The following is a 20156-nucleotide window of genomic DNA, read 5'->3' on the forward strand; positions in this document are numbered from 1 at the left end:
GTTTTTTAAGTAATACAGTTTTTTCTCTTCTGTGATACTCTGATAGTATATGATAGTAAGTGAGTATCATAGAGGATTTTGCAGTTTAAGCTATCTTTGTTGCCCCTCTATGAGACCCTGTTAGTATATTTATATACTATTTAGGCATCACAAAGTACTGGGGGTTGGGGGGGGGGGGGGGGGGAGGGGAGGCATGATTCTATGATACTTGGTATATGTGTATGATAGAGTAATGAGGTTTGTTGTTTTGATGTAGTTTTTGTTTTCCTTATAATCATCAATTGTGTTTGTAGGTTAGGGATTTTTGTATAAAGATGGATATTGACCTTAACCAAAGATTGAGTGGAGCACAAACTCCAATATGTTGGTGATTTGCATGACAAGTTGTCGGCTAAGCAGCTTGTGCTGTTTACAGATACTTGTTTTGGGTATTTCTTGGACATGCTTCCAATTATGGTGCAAGGGCGAGTGTTGCACAATCTGTTAATGAGGGAGGTGCATTTCTTGGAAGATGATGCATTGCACTTTATGGTAGTGGTGCCAGGCTACGTTTTGGGTTGGGTGAGTTTGGTCTTGTTACGGGGTTAAAATGTAAAAGTGGTACATCTATCACGGTCAAATCAGTTCTCAATCGGTTAGTGAAAAAGTACTTTAAGAGTTCAGCTAATGTGACATGGGGTCAGCCTGAGCAATGTTTTAATAAAACAAGTTGGAGCTCTGATGCTGACGTGGTGAAGATTGCACTTTTGTACTTTCGTAAACACGTTCTTGTTTGCTACGTTGAAGACTAAACTTGTTGATATGGCGTACTTTGATTTGGTCGAGAGTGGTGAGTTCAATAACTATCCATTGGGGATAGACGTGTTTAAGGCGACTATTAAATCGTGCTCGAACAACTTCAGCACAAAGCCTTCGTTTTATCGACATGGTGGGTTTCCTCTCTCATTACAGATCTGGCTGTACGAGTGCTGCCTAACTTTGGGAAGTCGTTTTGCCGATCATGCCTTTGGCCGGACCCCTCGTAATCTAAACTGGAAGATAGATAAGAGTTTAAGCCACGATTATGTGTGTTTGCGGATATTTGGCTTACACTACTAAAAAAACGGAAAAAATCGTTGACAAAAACCGACGTCCAGCGTCGGTTTTTTAAATTTAACCAACGGGAAACCAACCTTTTAAAGGTCCGTCGGTTTTCATAGCCTCGCTTTTGGAAAACCGACGGACCACGTCGGTTGTTTTCGACGGACTGCGTCGGTTACGTAGTCCGTCGGGTTTTATTCAAAAAATTTAAAAATTAAAAAATAAAAAACCGACGGACAGAGTCAGGTTTTATTAATTTATGATTTTTTATCTTATATATAAATAATATATATTTTATGAAAAAAACGACGCACTGCGTTGGTTTTTCATATAAATTTTTTTATTTTAATTAAAAAACCGACACATGTGCGTCGGTTTTTTTTATAAAATTTAAGAATTAATTTCTAGAAAAGCGACGGACAGAGTCGGTTTTCCGTCGATTTTCTAGAAAATCTGCAAAATTAATTTCCAGAAAACCGACAGACTGAGTCGGTTTTCCGTCAGTTTTCTAGAAAATTTCCAGCATGCAAATCATGCATTTTCTGCAACCACACCTGCACAGAAACTAGTACCAAAAGCTGCTCAGAAACCAGTAATAAAAGCTGCTCAAAACTAGCATTAAAATGCTCCAAATCAATTCTAAAAGAGCTACAACACATAAAATCACCCTAAGTAATAATAAAACACATCAAACACTATCTAAACACATCAAATACAATCTAAATAGACCTTCAAAGTTCAGAAATATTTAAATGTCCAACCAAAAGTACCATTAACTAGTTTTAACATAAGTCCATTATTAAATCCAAACTACTACAACTGGTCATCCGGTGTCCGGGCTACGTAATCACCATCATCATCATCTTCTGGGTCGGAGGGGGAGGGGGAGGGAGAGAAGGGGGCACACCAAATTGTCCACATGCGATGTGGCTTTTAACTTGTGCCATTAGCAATTCAATGTTCGCTTTCATGGTGTTACATTCCTCAACTCTTTTTGCCTCAGTCTCAGCTAATTTCCTATTAAGTTCAGCAATTTGCTGCGCCATAGCTGCGACCTGAACACCATCAACTCCCTCGGCTTGTCGAGAAGACCCTTCACCTCGCAATCCTGACCGAAGGCGACTTAAGTTGTTTCTTGGGCCTAGACCGTACGCTCTACCCTTTTGTACTCCCCCAACTACTCTACACCAAAAATCTATCTCTAATTCCGGTGGAGGACGGCTCGGATGCTCAAGTTGAGTTTGGCTGTACTGGTCCACATGATCCATATATTGCGTCTGTATATTAAAAAATGAAACTTAGTATATAACGAATATATCATAATTAAACTTATATATAATTACTTAAATAATAAAATTATCACTTACATAGGAATTACGAGCCTTGTCCTCAACCCATAAGGTCGGATCCGACTCCTGCTTCTTCTTTTTTGTGTGGGTCTTTAGGAATAGCTGATCCTGAGTTGGCATCTGTCCCGTAGCTTTTTTCTGCAAAAAAAAAAAAAAAAAAAAAAGTTAAACATAAAATTAATAGCTCAATAATGATATATTGATCGTAGGTAACTTTAAAAGTATAAAATTACTTACCATTGTCCTAGCCACGTGCCCCTGACTTCTTGCACCCGCAGTGTGCAAAGAGCCACCTTTCTGGGATGCACGGGCAGCCTTTGCCTGCTCAGACTTGGCGATAAACTCAGGAGTTTGCCAATATGCCTTAAGTTTCTCCCACTGTTCAGCATTTAGCCATTGGGGCATCGTCATATACCTTCTAGCCCTCGAAAACCAATCAGACAACCTTGCACTCCCCTTCTTCTCAAAGTTTGCAGTAACCCTATCATTGTCCATTGGATCCCATGTACAATACATCTGCAAATCAAATAGCTAATGTTAGATGATTTATATAAAAGTAAATTCAAGTTATGAAATGTATAATAAGATGCATACGTTAAACTCTCTAAACATAGCCTGTCGAGTATCATATGGGATTTCACCCCATGAAGTATAAAAATGATTGCCATAAAGCCTCCGAACAACATCCAGCACGACTTTTGTAGTGTCGTGATCTGGATAGAACCTGCAGTTAAAATTTTTAATGCATATTAGATTAAGATGAAAAAAAACATTAGGAAAACTTAATAAAAGACAATCTTACCCAACTCCCTCAAGCACGATGAAAATCCGACCCATCGCATCTCTATCTCCCGACTGTAAACCATGATGTATCGGCTCCTGTATAGGAGCCGGTGCAGGTGCAGGTGCAGGAGCAGGAGCAGGTGCAGGAGGACGACGATAAGTCTGAGACTGGTTGGATGGCAGTGACTCAGGCTTAGAGCTACTATCTCTAAGGCGCAAATTAGATACACTTGGAGGTGTACCATTTGGAGAAGGAGAAGAAGACAAAGTGGCCGATGTGCTAGGAGATCTGCCACGTGGTGGGTAATACATAGGTATAGGTATAGAAGTAGGATAGGTAAACGATGCTGGCTGAGGTGGTGCCGGCTGAAAGACCCACTGACCAGACTGGCCCTGCATAGAAGAGCCAGACATAAAAAAAGAAGGCGGAGTAGACTGCATATATGGAGCAGACGGAATGGACTGACTACTAGTAGCTGTAGAATCTATAGGTCTTTTATCTTTTCTCTTACTAGTACCTCCAGCTCTACCTCTACCTCTACCTCTACCTCTACCTTGATCATTACCACCTGATGACATCTGCATACATAAAATTAATAACTCAATAATGATATATTGATCGTAGGTAAAAATTTAACAAGTATAGAATTGTGTTATTATCAAGTATAGAATAAACTAACATGCAACTAGTTATCCTCCCACTCATCCTCGCTTGTTTCATTTTCATCAGATGATTCTTCCTCATCGCTTGTTTCAGGTCCATCGATCGATTCTTCCTCAACATTTTCTATGATAGTTACATCATCTTCATCAACTTCTTCCAATATGTGTTGAGGATTTTCCAAACTATTTTCTAACACTGTGTCAACCGTTTGATGAACAACTGGTACATCATTTTGATACGCCACATCTAATGCATTATCGACCTCAATCCTCCCCACAGTCTTAGTCTTTATAACCACCCACCAATCAGTCTTATCCCTACGCAAAGGATATGGAGCATAATAGACTTGCTTAGCATTCTGTGCAATTATAAAGGGATCATAGCGATTGTATTGTCTTGTGTGTTTGACTTCAATTACGTTATGTTGACGATTCACCCTTGTACCTCTTTGACTCGGATCAAACCACTTGCACCGAAATAATGTTATCTTCTTCTTAGGGTAACCTAGATACTTAAGTTGTATGATCTCCTGCAGCACACCGTAATAATCAACAGTTACACCGCTACCATCAGCATCGCCTTTAATGCACACTCCACTATTATTCGTCTTCTTATATTGAGAAACTTCTTCGGTTTGAAACTTGTAGCCATTAACAATGTACTTTTTCATTGTCCTAACTTCATTGCCTGGTCCAAGAGCTATATCTTTCACAAATTGGGAATGTTCTCCTGTATGATAAACCTATATAATAAGGAGGAAAATTAAAATTCAATAACTCCTATGTAGCCTACATTTAATTGAAATTATGCAATGAATTTCCACACTTACAAAATCGTACAGCCAATGGGAAAACTTAGAATATATGGCTTCATCGCCCTCAAGTTCTACGAAGTAACTGCTCGACATATGCAAGATTTCATTAGTTTCACCCTTATCAGTTACCCATTTAATTCAGTAACATAATTCGACACTCACCGAATATATACTTGAATTTCAGGGCAATTGAGCAAAACATGTGTCACAGCTGATTGCCTCTCCATACTACTCAGGGTTCATTTTGGAGGCTTTTTTAGAACCTCGTCCTGATTGATTAAAGATGGACATTGGTGGGTAGTTATGTTCAACCCCACCCTCATCATTACGGTTGGGCCTATTTCTCATACACGACACTTGCTATCCTAAATAATATGAACAGAAATGCGCTGTTTCCTTTGCAAGATACGCTTCACAAATAGATCCTTCAATCTTAGATCTCTGCTTAGCCAATTTTTTGCATTTTCCAATGGTCCTGCACACATGTTTAATATCAATAGGAACAGTAATTAGTTAACAAAATATTGTTAAAGAAAGAGTTAGTAAGTTTGGTTACTTACCTCTCGAAAGGATACATCCACCTAGTTTGAACCAGGCCTCCAAGGCGCGCCTCTTGTACAAGATGAATGGGAAGATGTTCCATCACATCAAAAAATCCACATGGAAAGATATTCTCGAGCTTAGTTATAATGACTGGTATATTCTGTTCCATTCTTTGAAGGTTTTCTACCGTCAAAGTGTTAGAACATAAATCCTTGAAGAACAAACTTATCTCTGTGATTGGTTTCCATATTCTTTCCGGTAGGCGGCTAAATGTAATAGGAATCAAAGTTTCCATGAAAACATGGAAATCATGACTTTTCATACCAATTAATTTTCCTTCATTCATATCAGCACGCTTGTCAAAATTAGACGCATACCCCTCTGGTATCTGCAAATTCTTAACCCATTGACAAATCTGTCGTTTCTCCTCCAAAGTGAATGAAAAACTAGCCTTGGGTTTGAACACTTTATTATTCGCTAACTCTTGCAAGTTCAATTCAGGGCGCCTACAATATTCCTTTAGGTCCAATCTAGCTTTTAGGTTATCTTTTGTCTTGCCTTTAACATCCATAACAGTGTTGAACAAATTATCAAAGTAATTTTTTTCAATATGCATCACATCAAGATTATGCCGTAGAAGATTATCCTTCCAATACGGTAACTCCCAGAATATGCTCTGTTTAGTCCAATTATGTTCAACACCATAATCAGGTAGTCTATAAGGGGCAACTTCTGTGACCTTAGGCAAGTGACAAACCCTCCCCCAAATTTCTTCTCCTGACAATGTTCGAGGTGGGGGATCATTTTCAATTTTATTCTTTCTAAATGCTTGTTTCATTTTCCTGAATTGGTGATCCATACGCAAGAATTGACGATGACAATCAAACCATGAATTTTTGTGGCCATGTTTTAAAGTGAAAGCTTTACTAGTTTCCATGCAATGAGGACAAGCAAGCTTTCCAGCAGTCATCCAACCAGACAACATCCCATACGTAGGAAAATCGTTAACAGTCCACATCAAAGAAGCACGCATATTGAAATTGCTCTTAGTTGATATATCATATGTCACTACACCTTCACACCACAATTGTTTTAAATCATCAATCAAAGGCTGTAGATAGACATCAATCAAAACTTTTGGATTACGAGGACCAGGGATAACACAATTTAGGAATATATAGGGACTTGTCATACACATCTCAGGCGGTAGATTATATGAAGTAAGAAATACAGGCCAACAAGAATAGGGTGCAGCCGAAACAGAGTATGGTGTGAAACCATCCGCACACAAACCCAATCGAATGTTTCTTGGTTCACTAGCAAAATCAGGATAAGTTCTATCAAAATGTTTCCACGCTTCTCCATCCGATGGATGACACATAACACCAGGTGGCCTTCTATTTTCGTTGTGCCATCTCATGTGAGGAGCAGAACTCGGCGATGCAAACAACCTCTTTAACCTAGGTATAATAGGTAAATAATGCATCGCCTTAATTGGAACCGTCTTCCCACTCGGTGTCCGTTTATAACGCTCATGTCCACATATTTTACATTCATTTAAATAAACATCTTGCTTATAGAACAACATACAACCGTTTGGACAACAATGAATTCTATCATACGACAATCCTAATTTGGAAACCAATCTCTTTGCTTCATAGTAACTCTTAGGTATGTCGAATTCTGGACTAACTAGTTCCCCTACAGGCTTAATCATTGAGTCCATAGCAGCTTCAGCAACAGTCCAATCTGATTTGATGTTAATCATTCTAACTGCAACAGACAACTTAGAATGCTGACTCCCTACCCAAAGTGGATGACTAGCCTCTTCTAATTCTTGATAGAAGCGCATTGCTTCTTCATTAGGAGGTTCCTCAAAATTTTGCTCAGGTTCAAACCCAGACTGTACGCCAAAAGCATCATTAACCATATCATTAACTCTATCATATTGGACGTGACTATATTCCTGCGACACACTACTTTCACGGTTTCACCGACAACCATATTGTAAAATATACCATTGACCCCATCAGTCTCTCCATGATCAGTCCAAACATAATATTTCTGCTTAAACCCACGACTATATAAATGAACCCTAACCGCTTCCGGTTTCAAATACTTCATACACCGGCAATGAGAACAAGGACACCTAATTACCCCTTCATTTTGAAAAGGGTAAAGTGTCATTGCATGTGTGATAAACCCATCAACACCTTCAACAAATTCATCATGTACACCCACACGATTACTATTATTCATATTATACATACACATACGATCCATCTACAAAAATATACCCACAAATTATTGAGGTTATAGAAATATATTATAACTTAAGAATTCTAACTTAAAATATAACTTAAGAAAACACAATCCCAACCATTTCTAACTTTGGATTCTCAATAACAATTCTAACTTTAATAATTTATAAATTCTAACTTTAATATAATTTTGAAAAGCACAACCCCAACTAATTCTAACTTTGAATTTTCAATAACAATTCTAACTTTAATAACTTATGGATTCTAACTTTAATTCTAAAAATTGAAAAGTAAATCTAGTCAAATAAAGTCTACATTTTAGTTTTGAGATTATAGAAATATTATAACTTAATAATTCTAACATAACTTAATAATTCTAACTTAATTTGAAAGCACAATTCCAACCAATTCTAAAAATTGAAAAGTAAATCTAAAGAAATAAAATCTACATTTTAGTATTGAGGTTATAGAAATACTATAACTTAACAATTCTAACTTTGAAAAGAACAATCTCAATCAATTCTAATTTGGAATGATCAATAACAATTCTAATAACTTATGGAATTCTAACAAAAAGCACAATCCAACAATGAAAAAAAAACTAGTCAAATAATTAAAGTATATATTTTTGCACATATTCAACATCAATAATATTACAAAGAATGATAACTAAGCTAACACAAATACATTGACAAAGAACATGAAATATAGCACAATCTCAAGCCAAAAAAAAAAATGACAAGTAAACTAGTCAAATAAAGTTTGCATTTTTTTTTTCACAAATTCAACATTAATAACATTGCAAATGATGTTTAACAAAGCTAAATAGACTAGCATTAGGCCTAAAATTTACAAATAAAACTAAAATTAAAAGAATTTTAAATGCCCTAATTTAAGAGAAACTAACCTCAATTTATTAACTTCAAAATGGATTTGGGGTAGGTGGGAAGGGGCTGCGCAGGCAGAGGCGCTAGGCGGCGGAAAAATGTGCGGCGGCGCTGGGCGGAGGGGAGGGGGTCGGCGGGTAGGGTTTGGGGGAATGGGGTTTTAATTTGGAAGAGGGAGCAGAAATGGGTATGAAACCCGTCTGCTATGAATTTAAAGAAAAACCGACGGACAAAACCGACTCTGCCCGTTGGTTTTTCCCGCAAGTTTGACCGGATTTTGACCCCAAAAATTAAAAAATAAATAAAAAATAAACCGACCCTATCCGTCGGTTTCTTTAAAGAAAATTGTTTATTATTTTTTAAAAAAACAAAATGAATTGTATATTATTTATAATATTTTTAAAATAAAACCGACGAACGACGTCGGTTTTATATTAATTTTTTTTTTAATAAAACCGACGTGGGATGTCGGTTTATTTTGGCGGAATTATATTTTCAAAATTCTGCAAAAAAAACCGACGTCGTCCGTCGATTTTTTGATTAAAATAATTTTAAAAATTAGAAATACAAAAAACCGACGCAGTGAGTCGGTTTTCCGTCGGTTTTGTGAAACGACGCAGTGTGTCGGTTTTTTATCCGTTGATTTTTAGCAGTTTTTTAGTAGTGTTACAACCTGATCAGGTATTCTACTTCTGTACATGTTAGATATTTGTTAGTTTTGATGTTATAATTTTGTGTAAGATTTTTAATTTTTTTGTTAACTTTAATTGCAGTTGAGGAATGTCTTTCCAATGGAGGATGAGAGGTTGGTATTAGACTTAGAAGGATTACCATTTGAAATTTCCCCTGAGCCTTCTCAAAGTCAACGTTTCAGCGAAGGATTCTTTTTCACACAAGCGCCAACAGGAGATATGGGTCAAAGTAGTCTTGGTGAAAGTAAATCTAGCAATTCTTAGTTGAAGAAGGAGTTAGAGGCGTTTCGTCTTCATGTTGATTCAAAGTTTGGAGATATCCTTGAAGCTATTGGGATCTGAACAAGAAAGTAGATGCAAACCCTAATTTACTGGTATTGTTCATTTTTCTTTTTTTAGTTTTTAGCTAGCGTGTGTTATGTACTATTTTTTTGTCCTTTATGATACTTTGGCAATATATAGAGGATTGAATCTCTTATCCTCTATGATGCCCCAATGGTATATAACTATACTGACAGACATGATAGAGGATTGAACCTTCATCCCATAAAATACCCCTATGGTATCTAAATATACTGATAGAGCTTCATAGAGGATTGACCCTTCATCATTTATGATGCCCCATATCAATCCTCTATGATGCCCCCATGGTGTATAAATATACTGACAGGGCATCATAGATGATTTGATTATGTTATATAGAGTATTGAGCCTTTTTCATCCTCTATGATGCCCCCATGGTATATAACTATACTGACAGGGCATCATAGAGGATAAAAGGTTCATCTGTGATACTTCACTTGGTATATATGATATACTTTTAGAATTAACCTTGTTAATATATTTTTATATACTATGTGGCTATCATAGAGGAGTTAGCAGTTGATTTATTGAAGTAATGAATTGTTGATCCTCAATGATGCCCCACTATACTTATATACCATATTAGTATCATATAGGATTTTTCTTAGAAGTGTTTGTGTGTTTCTTAGTTTATTTCGAATTTTTTTTTATATTTTTCCATTTTGTATACAGGAGAAGAAGAAGGATGAATGTGCTTACATACAGGAGAAGACGAAGGATGAATGTGCTTATTCTGGTGGGGCACATACAAATTTTGCTAATTTGGATATATATATATATAGATTTCAACCAAAATGTGGGTGATGTTCTGGGTGAGGGGGGGAGGAGGAGAAGGGGGTGATAACACTGTGAAGGATGGTGTTGACACTGCGGGTGTTGGCAAGAAGATAGTTGGTGAAGAAATCGATTCTCAGAGTGGGTTTGTTTTTGTCTCTATGAGGGAGTCGGCTAGTGCTCCCATCACACAGAATTACGACAGGAATAAAAAAAGTGGAAATGAGCAGACAACTGAGCTGAAATTAGATCCTGCAAATTTGTTGGATGATGATTATTTTTCGCATTTGAGTGAGTCTGGGATAGCAGCGATCATACAAGGTGCTAAAGTTGGTGCTGCCTCAGCAAGTAAAGTGACAGAAGATGACCGATGTACCAAAGATGCGTGTCCAGAGACCGTTACCACTGACGCAGTTGTAGATGATCAAGCTAGAGATATTGTGCTACCTCATGGAGAAGGTGTTGTTGATAAGGGCGTAGATGCTGCTAATGAATCTGTTGTTTCCGCAGCGATGGGAGATAATGTTGCGCAGCCTCATGTTTATCATGTGGCAATGGAGGTTCCTGCCAAGTTAACGGAGGATGTTAAAGATTCTAAACTTGGTCCGTCTAGGGTACAAGGTGGCGTTAGTGATTCTGAAGAAGAAGCCCCTGCGTTTATAATTCTTCCAGGCACCTCCATAGTGGAGATAGGTGATGGGGAGACAACACCTTTAGTATCTCGGAGGAGTAGGCCAAGACGGCCAGCTATGGCAAAACAGTCACCATTTGTGGCTGGTTCTGGCCTTAGCGTTGTGGGTGAAACACCGTCGAAGCTTGTGAAAGGTAGGTCTCCGTTGATTCCGAGTATAACAACTCCTGTTGAATGCAGCTTTATACAGAAGTTCTTAGAGTTCGTTGATAAAGATATAATCACACGCCCGTATGTATTCAGTTCTTATTTCTGTTATGGTTGTTTGTTTTTTCATAGGTTGTGTTGTTTTGAAATTGGTAGTTTTGTATGTTGTTATAAGGGTAGTGTTGATGTTTATACTGTCGATGATGACTATCTGGAGCTGGGGTTCAATTTTGAAGTTTCAACAATTCGTAGTAAGAGGTGGTTCCACACGTTAAACTATCCTGGCAGTCCAATATCATGTGATGTATGTGTATTGAATGTGTACTTTCTTTTTGACTCTATCACTTTGAATAAGTGGTTACTTATGCATTTTTGGTGTCATTTTTTTTTTTGCAGCATTTGGATGTTATATTCTATTATTTGAGGAAGAAGGCAAAATATAGTTCAATGCCGATTAGGGTGACAACAACGAATATGTACTTCAATAACACGTTGAGAAATTTGTTTGCAAAGTTTGTGTCTAGTGGGGGAGTGGATCATTTGATAGATAAGTAGACCGACATTATGGAGTATATGTATGGTTTCCGTGTGTTTTTCGACACTCCATGGGCTGAGGTTGACTATGTGTTGTTTCCTATGCACCTGGGAACAAAGTGGCATTGGGTTTTGGGATGTCTGTCAATACATGATAGGTGTTTTTATCTATATGATTCAATGCGCAGTCCTCAATATGCTGCAGCTACTCAGAAGGCTATAGAGCCATATCGTGTGTTGTTGCCCCTTTTCTTGCATACAATCGACTTTTATACGGTCAGAACTGATATTGCACTTGAAAATGGTCTTCGCCGGGGTCATTAGTTAAGCGATCCATTAGATGTGATATTGGTTGATAATCTGCCAAAATAAAGCAACACGTATGATTTTTATGCTTTCACATTTTTTCCTTTATTTATTTTACTTTACATATTGTAATGATATTTCTTTTTTATGCAGAGATTGTGGCCCCAATTTGCATAAACAATCTTGATCGTTGACCTTTACTGATAACGATAATAGAGGCGGGGCTTAAATTTGAAGCTTATAGATTTTAGATTCTAATTCTTTTAAGGTATTAATTTTAAATTAATAGTATATAGTCACTGAATATTTAAGAAAACTACATAATTTAAATCAAAACTATTAGATTTGGTCAAATTCATAATCGGAATATTATTTGTATATATTCAGTGTATCTTTTTTGTTTTGCCACTATAAATAGTAGTGACAATCTTTGTTTCTTCTCACAAAACTCTCAGTCTATAATATATACTCGGCTTCTCCTCCTCCTACATTCCTAACCAAAACAAATTGTGTATTTTTCTCTATTCAAAGGACTTTATCCATTTCTTGTTTATCAAAAATATTGAACTATATGGAAAAGGCAAAGCAAGTTGTTGGTTCCTCTTCTTCTTCTTCATCGTTCACCAATGAACTCTTTGGTCCAAAAAAGCCCTCAAACTCGTCCCTCTTTGGTTCTGTTTTTGGTCCAAATTCCACGGTACGTACTAATATTGCCTCTTTATTTTTCCTTGCATGCATCTCTTCTACTTTAATTTTGTAGTTCCTTTTAGGGAAAATGATCAAATTAACCTTTTGAATCCATATCGTTATTGTTAGCAAACCGTACGTTTTCTTTTATGCTCTTATCATTAACGGAGTTTTAACATAAAATGAGCGGATTCTACATGTCCAAATTCTTCAGAAAAATAAGTTTGAATTTGTCCATCAGCTTTTAACTGCGTATAAGAATTTATCCATCATCTTTTGACTATAATTTCAATCATCCTGAGCTTTGTTAAAGGTTTAAGGGAAAAATGAGACTTTAAAATGTAAAAAGTTTCACATAGAGAAAGATTGTTCAAGTTCAAATAGTACAAGGACAAATTTGACCGTTTTGTCTCCTTTTTATTTTCTCCTCTTCTTTTTTCATAATCTCTTGATGTTTTTTCAGTTTTCTCACCGTTTTAAGATCAAGAATAATAATCTTTTCTTCCATGTTGTAAAACATCTTGATTGATTACAAACTTTGCTTTTGGAGAAGGAAAATTATCTTAAGATTAATTATATATTATTGTCCAATTAACGCACTTTAAATTCTTAGCTTATTCAGAAAGCACGTAAAGAGATTCATCAGCAAAAGCTCAAGTTTATCCATTAGAATAACTAAAATCCTGGGGAAAGGTGATTTAGAAAGAACAATTAATAGTGCAAACTTTGCTTCTAGGTCCCATTTTCACATGCATATATCCCCATTTGGACATTTTTCCTTAACTTGTTTTTTCTGTTTAATTTGTTAGCATCTAATAACAATCTATGATAGCATGCATGCTAGGTATATTACTATTGTTACCCGATTAGGTACCAATTAATGTTTATTAAGTTATTTAGCTGTGACTACTTAATAAATGTCATTTATACTATCAATACATAAAAATTAAATTCAATATTTTTAAGCACCGGACAAGATCTAATTGAGTGCTAGATATTCCTTTTCACTCATGACTTTAGGGACTTAGAAGGGATCCCATGCACTCAGGGGATAGAGGTTCATCAAGAATCCAAGATCAAGGGAACCATTATGGCAATACAAAATATGGAACTTCAGGCTTTTGAAAATGCATTTATATTTTACCACTTATTAAATTAACAACAATATGTTGCTTATTAAATTTGTAAATATTCTTCCTCAGAGTTGTTCTTTTATTTCATGTTCTTATGCTGAATTCAAATTAATTTGTTTGACCAATTTACAGATAATGGATCTAACAGAAGCAGGGGAGACAAATACTAAGGACAAGACTTTAATGTATCAAAATGAAAAAGTAGAAGCTCCATGTAATTTAAGCTCATCCATCTACTATGGTGGCCAAGATGTTTATCCTCCAACTACCCAGACCACTGGCTCCCTGAATAATATTGTAAGTATAGGCACTTTTTTTTTCTCTAGCATCTCGTATTGATATATAATATAATTAAGTAATTAAACGTGTGTTTGCTTTAATATTTTAAACTTTTAAATGAGATGATCCCCCATTGAATACGGTTATAATCAGAATACACTAGAAAGTTTGGGTTCACATCTCACCTCCACAAAAAAAATCAATGAATATTCACGTGTTTTATCCATAAAAGAATAAGAGGTCCACACTATTGGGAGGCGTGTAATAATACACTCAAATAAATAAAGTGTAGTATCTTAAAAATCAAAATAGATAATAGAAGGGCGGATCTACACTTAAGTTACGGGTTCAGCAGATCTGATAGTTTTAGTTCAATATTCCTGCTAAAAAAATCACTTATATGCATAAATAATCAATTTGGAACACAGTAAGCAAAACAAAGTATGGTCAAGTCTTTATAAATTTAAAATCCTGAATACAATTAATTAATGTTTTTTGAGTAGATAATAATTGTTTTCTTTTTTCCATTTTATAAATTTAGTATATTTTTGGTTACTTGATCAGGTCAAGAAAGATGGGAGAGACGATGGTTCAAACTCTGCTTCAAGAGGAAATTGGTGGGAGGGTACGTATGATGGTAATATATTATTTTTTATAATAAAGTATATTGCTTTGATTTAAAGGTGCTATCTCTTTGTTTCTGCAGGATCACTTTACTACTAATAAGGCCTTGCCTTTGCCTATATAAATTTCTTCTCTATAATATTTAGGTAACGGACATATGATTTTCTGAGTTTGTTTTTGTTTTATATTTATTTTTATTTTTGTATTTTTCTGTTTTTATTTCTTCTCTTTTAATCGTAATTGATTTCATTTTTTTTATTTATTTATTGTTCGAAATCAGGAGTTAAGAAAAAGCATTCTTGACCAGCAAGGAGTGGAAGATGTTACATTTCAGTCCCTTTTTTTTTTTCTTTTTTCTTTTTTCAGCTTGTACATCAGTATATGAGTTCCTCTTTGTATAGTTGCTGAACTTCTCTTGTGTAATGTATTTATCTAATCCAAATCCAACTAATTATTCTAACACTTATCAGATTGTTGCAACCTCTAATTCTCTTTGGAATATTATATCTGAACTTCATTAACTTGGGTCTGGGTCAAACTTCTGAGATGGGCTTCGATCAACATATATAGTGTGGCCAATCTATAACTAATAATTCTACGGAAAAGTGCCAAAATTACCCTTGGACTTTGGAAAATAGATCATTCATGTCCTTCGTTATACTATAGGGTGAATCATACCCTTTCTGTTATACTATAGGGTCAATTATACCCTTATGTTAAACGACCTGCCAAGTGGCATCATCCTAGATGCTCAGCCCATTTTGTACTCACCAACTTAACCCAACCTGACACGGATATAATTTTGTCACCCAACCCTTTTCTTTTCTCTTTCTTACTCTCTTCTTCTTTCTCCATGCCCAACTCCTCCATGTCCACTATCTCCGATCCCTCACCCCCAGCTCCTCCATGTCATTCTCCTTTTTTTTTCTTTTTTTTTTTTTTGTAAATGAAGGTGAATAAATTGTTTGAAGGGTGTTTTTCTTTAAGTTAAATTGGACAGTGAACTGTGTGAAGCAAAGAAGAGAAAAAGAAAAGTTTGGCACTACTTCTTTTCCCAAATAATTATGTTTTGGAACTTCACATGGTGATGTTGTTAACACAGATTTGCTTCTCTATTGAAATCAAAAGATAATATTGCTTCTCTCCTTTTCACCATACACAGAAAAAGGTATCATAGCTAGTTGCTCAAAAATTGCAGATTAATGTGATTTATATCAATAGTGGTCCATAATTAAATCTCAATCGAAGAGCTACTCGTACAATTTTTCAATTCCATTTTCTGAATTGAAAAACCTTACGGAAATAAATCAAACCCAAGTGGAAGATATGAATATATTAGCTTGAACTTTTGCAACCATTAAGTAAATTAGCAATTAAGGCTAATATTCTTCTAGCTCTGCAAAATTGGTCGTTCCTCATGGGATTGCCGTTGATGACGAGGACTGCAAATCACATTCTTCCGTTTCAAAGAAACAAAAAAATAAAAAAAGAATGACATGGAGGAGCTGGGGGTGAGGGATCGGAGATGGTGGACATGGTGGAGTTGGGCATGAGAAAGAAGAAGAGAGTAAGAAAGAGAAAAGAAAAAGGGTTGGGTGAAAAAATTATATCCGGGTCGAGTTGGGTTAAGTTAGTGGATAAAAAAATATTTGGGGGGGAAAATGAGCTGAGCGTCTAGGATGATGCCACGTGGCAGACCGTTTAATATAAGGATATAATTGGCCCTATAGTATAACGATAAGGGTATAATTGGCCCCGTAGTATAACAAAGGATATGAATGATCTATTTCCCAAAGTTCAGGGATAATTTTGGTCCTTTTCCGATGATTCTAAGGGAATATTGAGAGACTCCATCGCCACTATTAATGAAATAATATCTTGTTCCATCAATATTCCAACCGGAAAATTGAATCTCACGTTAAAGTTGTACATGTGTTTGGTGTGACAGTAGTAAACCCATCAACCGGTTCGGTTTAACCGGTTCCAACCGGTAACCGAACCGGTAAAACCGGAACCGGTGAAATTAAAAAAAAAAATTAATATAGCCGTTGGGCTGTCCGTTAGTGGACCGTTGGCAACGGTCCATTTGCAAAAATGGTCGTTGCCAAACGGCAATAAACACTTTTTTTGCCCCCCCCCCCCCCCCCCCCCCAAAAATTTTTTTTAAACACTTTAACCCATCCCCCACCCCTATATAAACCCTTCTTCATTTTCATTTTAATCCACACTAATTCACTCTTCTCTTTCTCTCAAATCTCAATCTCTCAATTATAGTTATTTTGCAACAATTAGCCACTTTAAATTTCTCTCAAATAAATATTATAAAGTCTTATTATAGTTTCAATTATTAATTTTGCAATTATAATATTGTTGGTGGAGTTAGTGATTTTGCAACAATCCGAAGTAGCTTTGGTGGATTTGCAATTCTAGCCGCCTTCAACTTGTTGGTAATTAATCCGGCAATTTGGTAACTTCGTTCCAACTCTATCTTTATTTTTCGCAATTTAATTCTAGCAATTTAATTTGTTGCAATTTATTTGAGTGTGATTTATTTGAGTGTGATTTAAATTAATTCTATTTAATAATGGCAAAGAGATTTAGACGTGGTGCCGGTAGTAGTAGTGGTATTGTTAAGGGTGGGCTTAATGAGGAAACATTTGTGGAAGAAACACCTAATTTAGGTATTGATGTTGGTGGAAATAATCCACTTTTAGGTCATGAGGCAATGCAACAACATTTTACCGACACTTTTAATGAAATTGATGATGATGATGATGATGAAACACAAGCCCCCGAAAATTCCATAGGATATACATGTCCTGCACAATCACATACCCAAGACAGACCGCCTAGAACTCGTAAGCCAACCGCTAAAATTTGGAAATTTATGACTAAAGATAGGGAAAGTCAAACAGTTAAATGTACCTTATGTGGACAAGTATTTGCTTTTAGGCAAGGAACTAGTAAGGATGGTGGAACGGGTACACTAAATGGTCATATGAGAAAGAAACATATGGATGTTTGGAGAGAGCAAACGGGTTCAAATGTGAGGGGTATTCAAATGACGATAGACCTACGAACCGGTAGAAATTTTAAGTATGACAACAAAAAAGAGCGTGTAGAAATAGCTAAAATGGTAGCTTATGATTGTTTACTATTTTCCTTTCCTTCGGGTTTGGGGTTCGTTACTTACATTCAACGTTGTTATAATCCGTTATTTGAGGGTATTCCTAGAAGTACTTGTAGAGCGGATGTTATAGATTTGTATAAAAAATATAAATTTTATTTGCGCCATGTATTTAATTCTTTAAATTGTAATGTTTCTCTTACCGCTGATTTGGGTCTTAGTCTTAACAAGTTAGATTTTTTTGCTATTACATGTCATTGGGTTGATGACAATTGGGTTATGCAAAAAAGAATTATAGCTTTTTTATATGATGAAGGAAAAGGTCGTCACGATGGAAAGTGCTACACCCGTTGCTCCACGCCCTACTACTTCTCAAAGTAGCAAAAAGGGCTTGTCGGGTTTATCGCATTTAAAAGGTTTACATTCACAGCCAACTTCTTCTTGTAGTGCAAACTTTGATGAATATAACTTTTATTTGATGCAGCCAAATGTGGATATCAAGGAACTGGATGAATTGGACGTCTTAGCATGGTGGAAGAAGTACATGGTAAGTCATCCGATACTCTCAAGAATGGCTCGAGATATCCTTACGGTTCAAGTATCAACCGTGGCTTCGGAGAGCGTATTTAGCCAAGGAAGACAGCAAATTGGAGACCATAAACATTCATTATCCGGCTTTAGCTTGCAAGTACTAGTGTGCATTCGCGATTGGATTAGATCGGAGCGACGCAACCAAAACTTAGAAGCGGAAGAAGACGAAGAAGAAGAAATTAAAGATTTCATAGCAAGTGGACCGGACCAAATGGAATACTTTGAAGATATCTCCGTGGCCGAATATGATATGGGGGAAATTAACGAAATGATTGAGAATTGGTGATTTTATTAATCTACTATTTCTTTACAACTTATGTATTATTTGCAAGTTAAAAAAAAAAACTATAACTTGCAAATAAATGTTATCCAAGAATGAATAAAATATATGGTTCATTGAGCTTTCTTCTATTTACTTGTGTTCATATTTTTACTTATATTAAGTTAGGAATATACCTAAAATATACTAAGAATATACTTATGATATACATCTACTTAAATTAAAAACTAGAAAGTTATATACTTGAAAAATAACTAAAATATACTAAGAATATATAGTATACATATAACTTAAGCATATATATATATATATATATATATATATATATATACACACGTATATACGAATTTATAAACTTAGAAAAAAATTAAGCTATAAATAACTTAAGTTATAAGTATATATAGTATACTTAAACATATATATATATATATATATATATATATATATATATATATATAACTTAAACATATATCTGTATATATATATAAGTTATATAACCTAAATATATTGATATATATAAGTATATTCTTACTATATTTTAGGTATATGTAGTATAACACTATAACTTAAGCATATAACTTAATATATATATATATACACGTATATGCTGTATTGCTGACTTGCTGTTAGCCTGTTAGTCAGTAAATATTTAAACTTTACTTATAAACTTATATAACATATGTAAATATACCTACAATATACTAATAAATACTATAATATATATATATATATATATAATACAAAAAAAAGGGGGTTTTGGACTGTTTGAACCGGACCGGTTCCGGTTTCGGATTTGTAACCGGTAAACCGGAACCGGTGGCCGGTTCCGATTTTTTAACCGGAAACCGGCCGGTTCCGTAACCGGTTACCGGTCCGGTCCAGTTTGAACCGGTTGACGGGTTTAGACAGAAGTTAGAATTTGCATAAAAATAATATTTTTGGTCGAATTCTTCTTCTTCTTTCTTTTTTCTATGAAAATAATACTTTTTACGAAATTCATATTTATAGTAACTCATAGTACTACTTACACCCATTTTATTTATCATATTTTTTTTCGCACAATCCCTTGAGAAACGTTAACTAAAAGATAATTCGACTAAGTTACCCGATAATTCGACTAAGTTACCCTTATTTATTCTTTGATATCAACTTATGCCTCATTTGTTTGCACTTAACGGAGGTCTGAATCTGAATGGTTCAAACCTTAGACCATTAAGTGCATTTGTTCACATTAAGATCTAAGCACTTATTAGGTCTGAATAGGTTTTAATCATTAAGATCTTGAACCAAGTCTTAATATCATTAAGAGGTATTTTTATATTGATATTTTTTACCACCAGCTGCACCCTCACCCCTCCACCTCAACCCCACCATCCACCTTCAACTCCACCTACACCCCACCCCCACTCCCCACTACCCACTCCCTACCAGCCCCACACCCACACCCACTCCCCGCTCCACCCCACCCGAAACTACTCACCCACACCCACCCACCAGTACAAAGCATCTCCAATTACTAGCGAAAATAAATATTTCATTTTATTATC

The 20156-nt window shown here is 35.6% G+C and overlaps 2 protein-coding genes across 2 annotated transcripts; one reads left to right on the forward strand and one right to left on the reverse strand.

Moving 5' to 3' along the window:
* Positions 1-2028: 2028 nt before the first annotated feature.
* LOC132642262 (uncharacterized) lies at positions 2029-2880 on the reverse strand. The gene is made up of 2 exons (XM_060359515.1): positions 2667-2880; positions 2029-2567 (listed from the first exon to the last, which is right to left on the reverse strand). Exons 1-2 carry the CDS (start codon positions 2838-2840, stop codon positions 2424-2426), a joined length of 318 nt encoding a protein of 105 aa, XP_060215498.1. The 5' UTR covers positions 2841-2880; the 3' UTR covers positions 2029-2423.
* Positions 2881-12326: 9446 nt separating this feature from the next.
* Positions 12327-15071, forward strand: LOC132642263 (uncharacterized). The gene is made up of 5 exons (XM_060359516.1): positions 12327-12585; positions 13841-14005; positions 14552-14612; positions 14694-14757; positions 14892-15071. The coding sequence occupies exons 1-4, from the start codon at positions 12460-12462 to the stop codon at positions 14708-14710; spliced, it is 369 nt and encodes a 122-aa protein (XP_060215499.1). The 5' UTR covers positions 12327-12459; the 3' UTR covers positions 14711-14757; positions 14892-15071.
* The last annotated feature ends 5085 nt before the right edge of the window (positions 15072-20156 follow it).

The sequence above is a fragment of the Lycium barbarum genome, chromosome 5, assembly GCF_019175385.1.
Source record: "Lycium barbarum isolate Lr01 chromosome 5, ASM1917538v2, whole genome shotgun sequence".
NCBI classification, from domain to species: Eukaryota; Viridiplantae; Streptophyta; class Magnoliopsida; order Solanales; family Solanaceae; genus Lycium; species Lycium barbarum.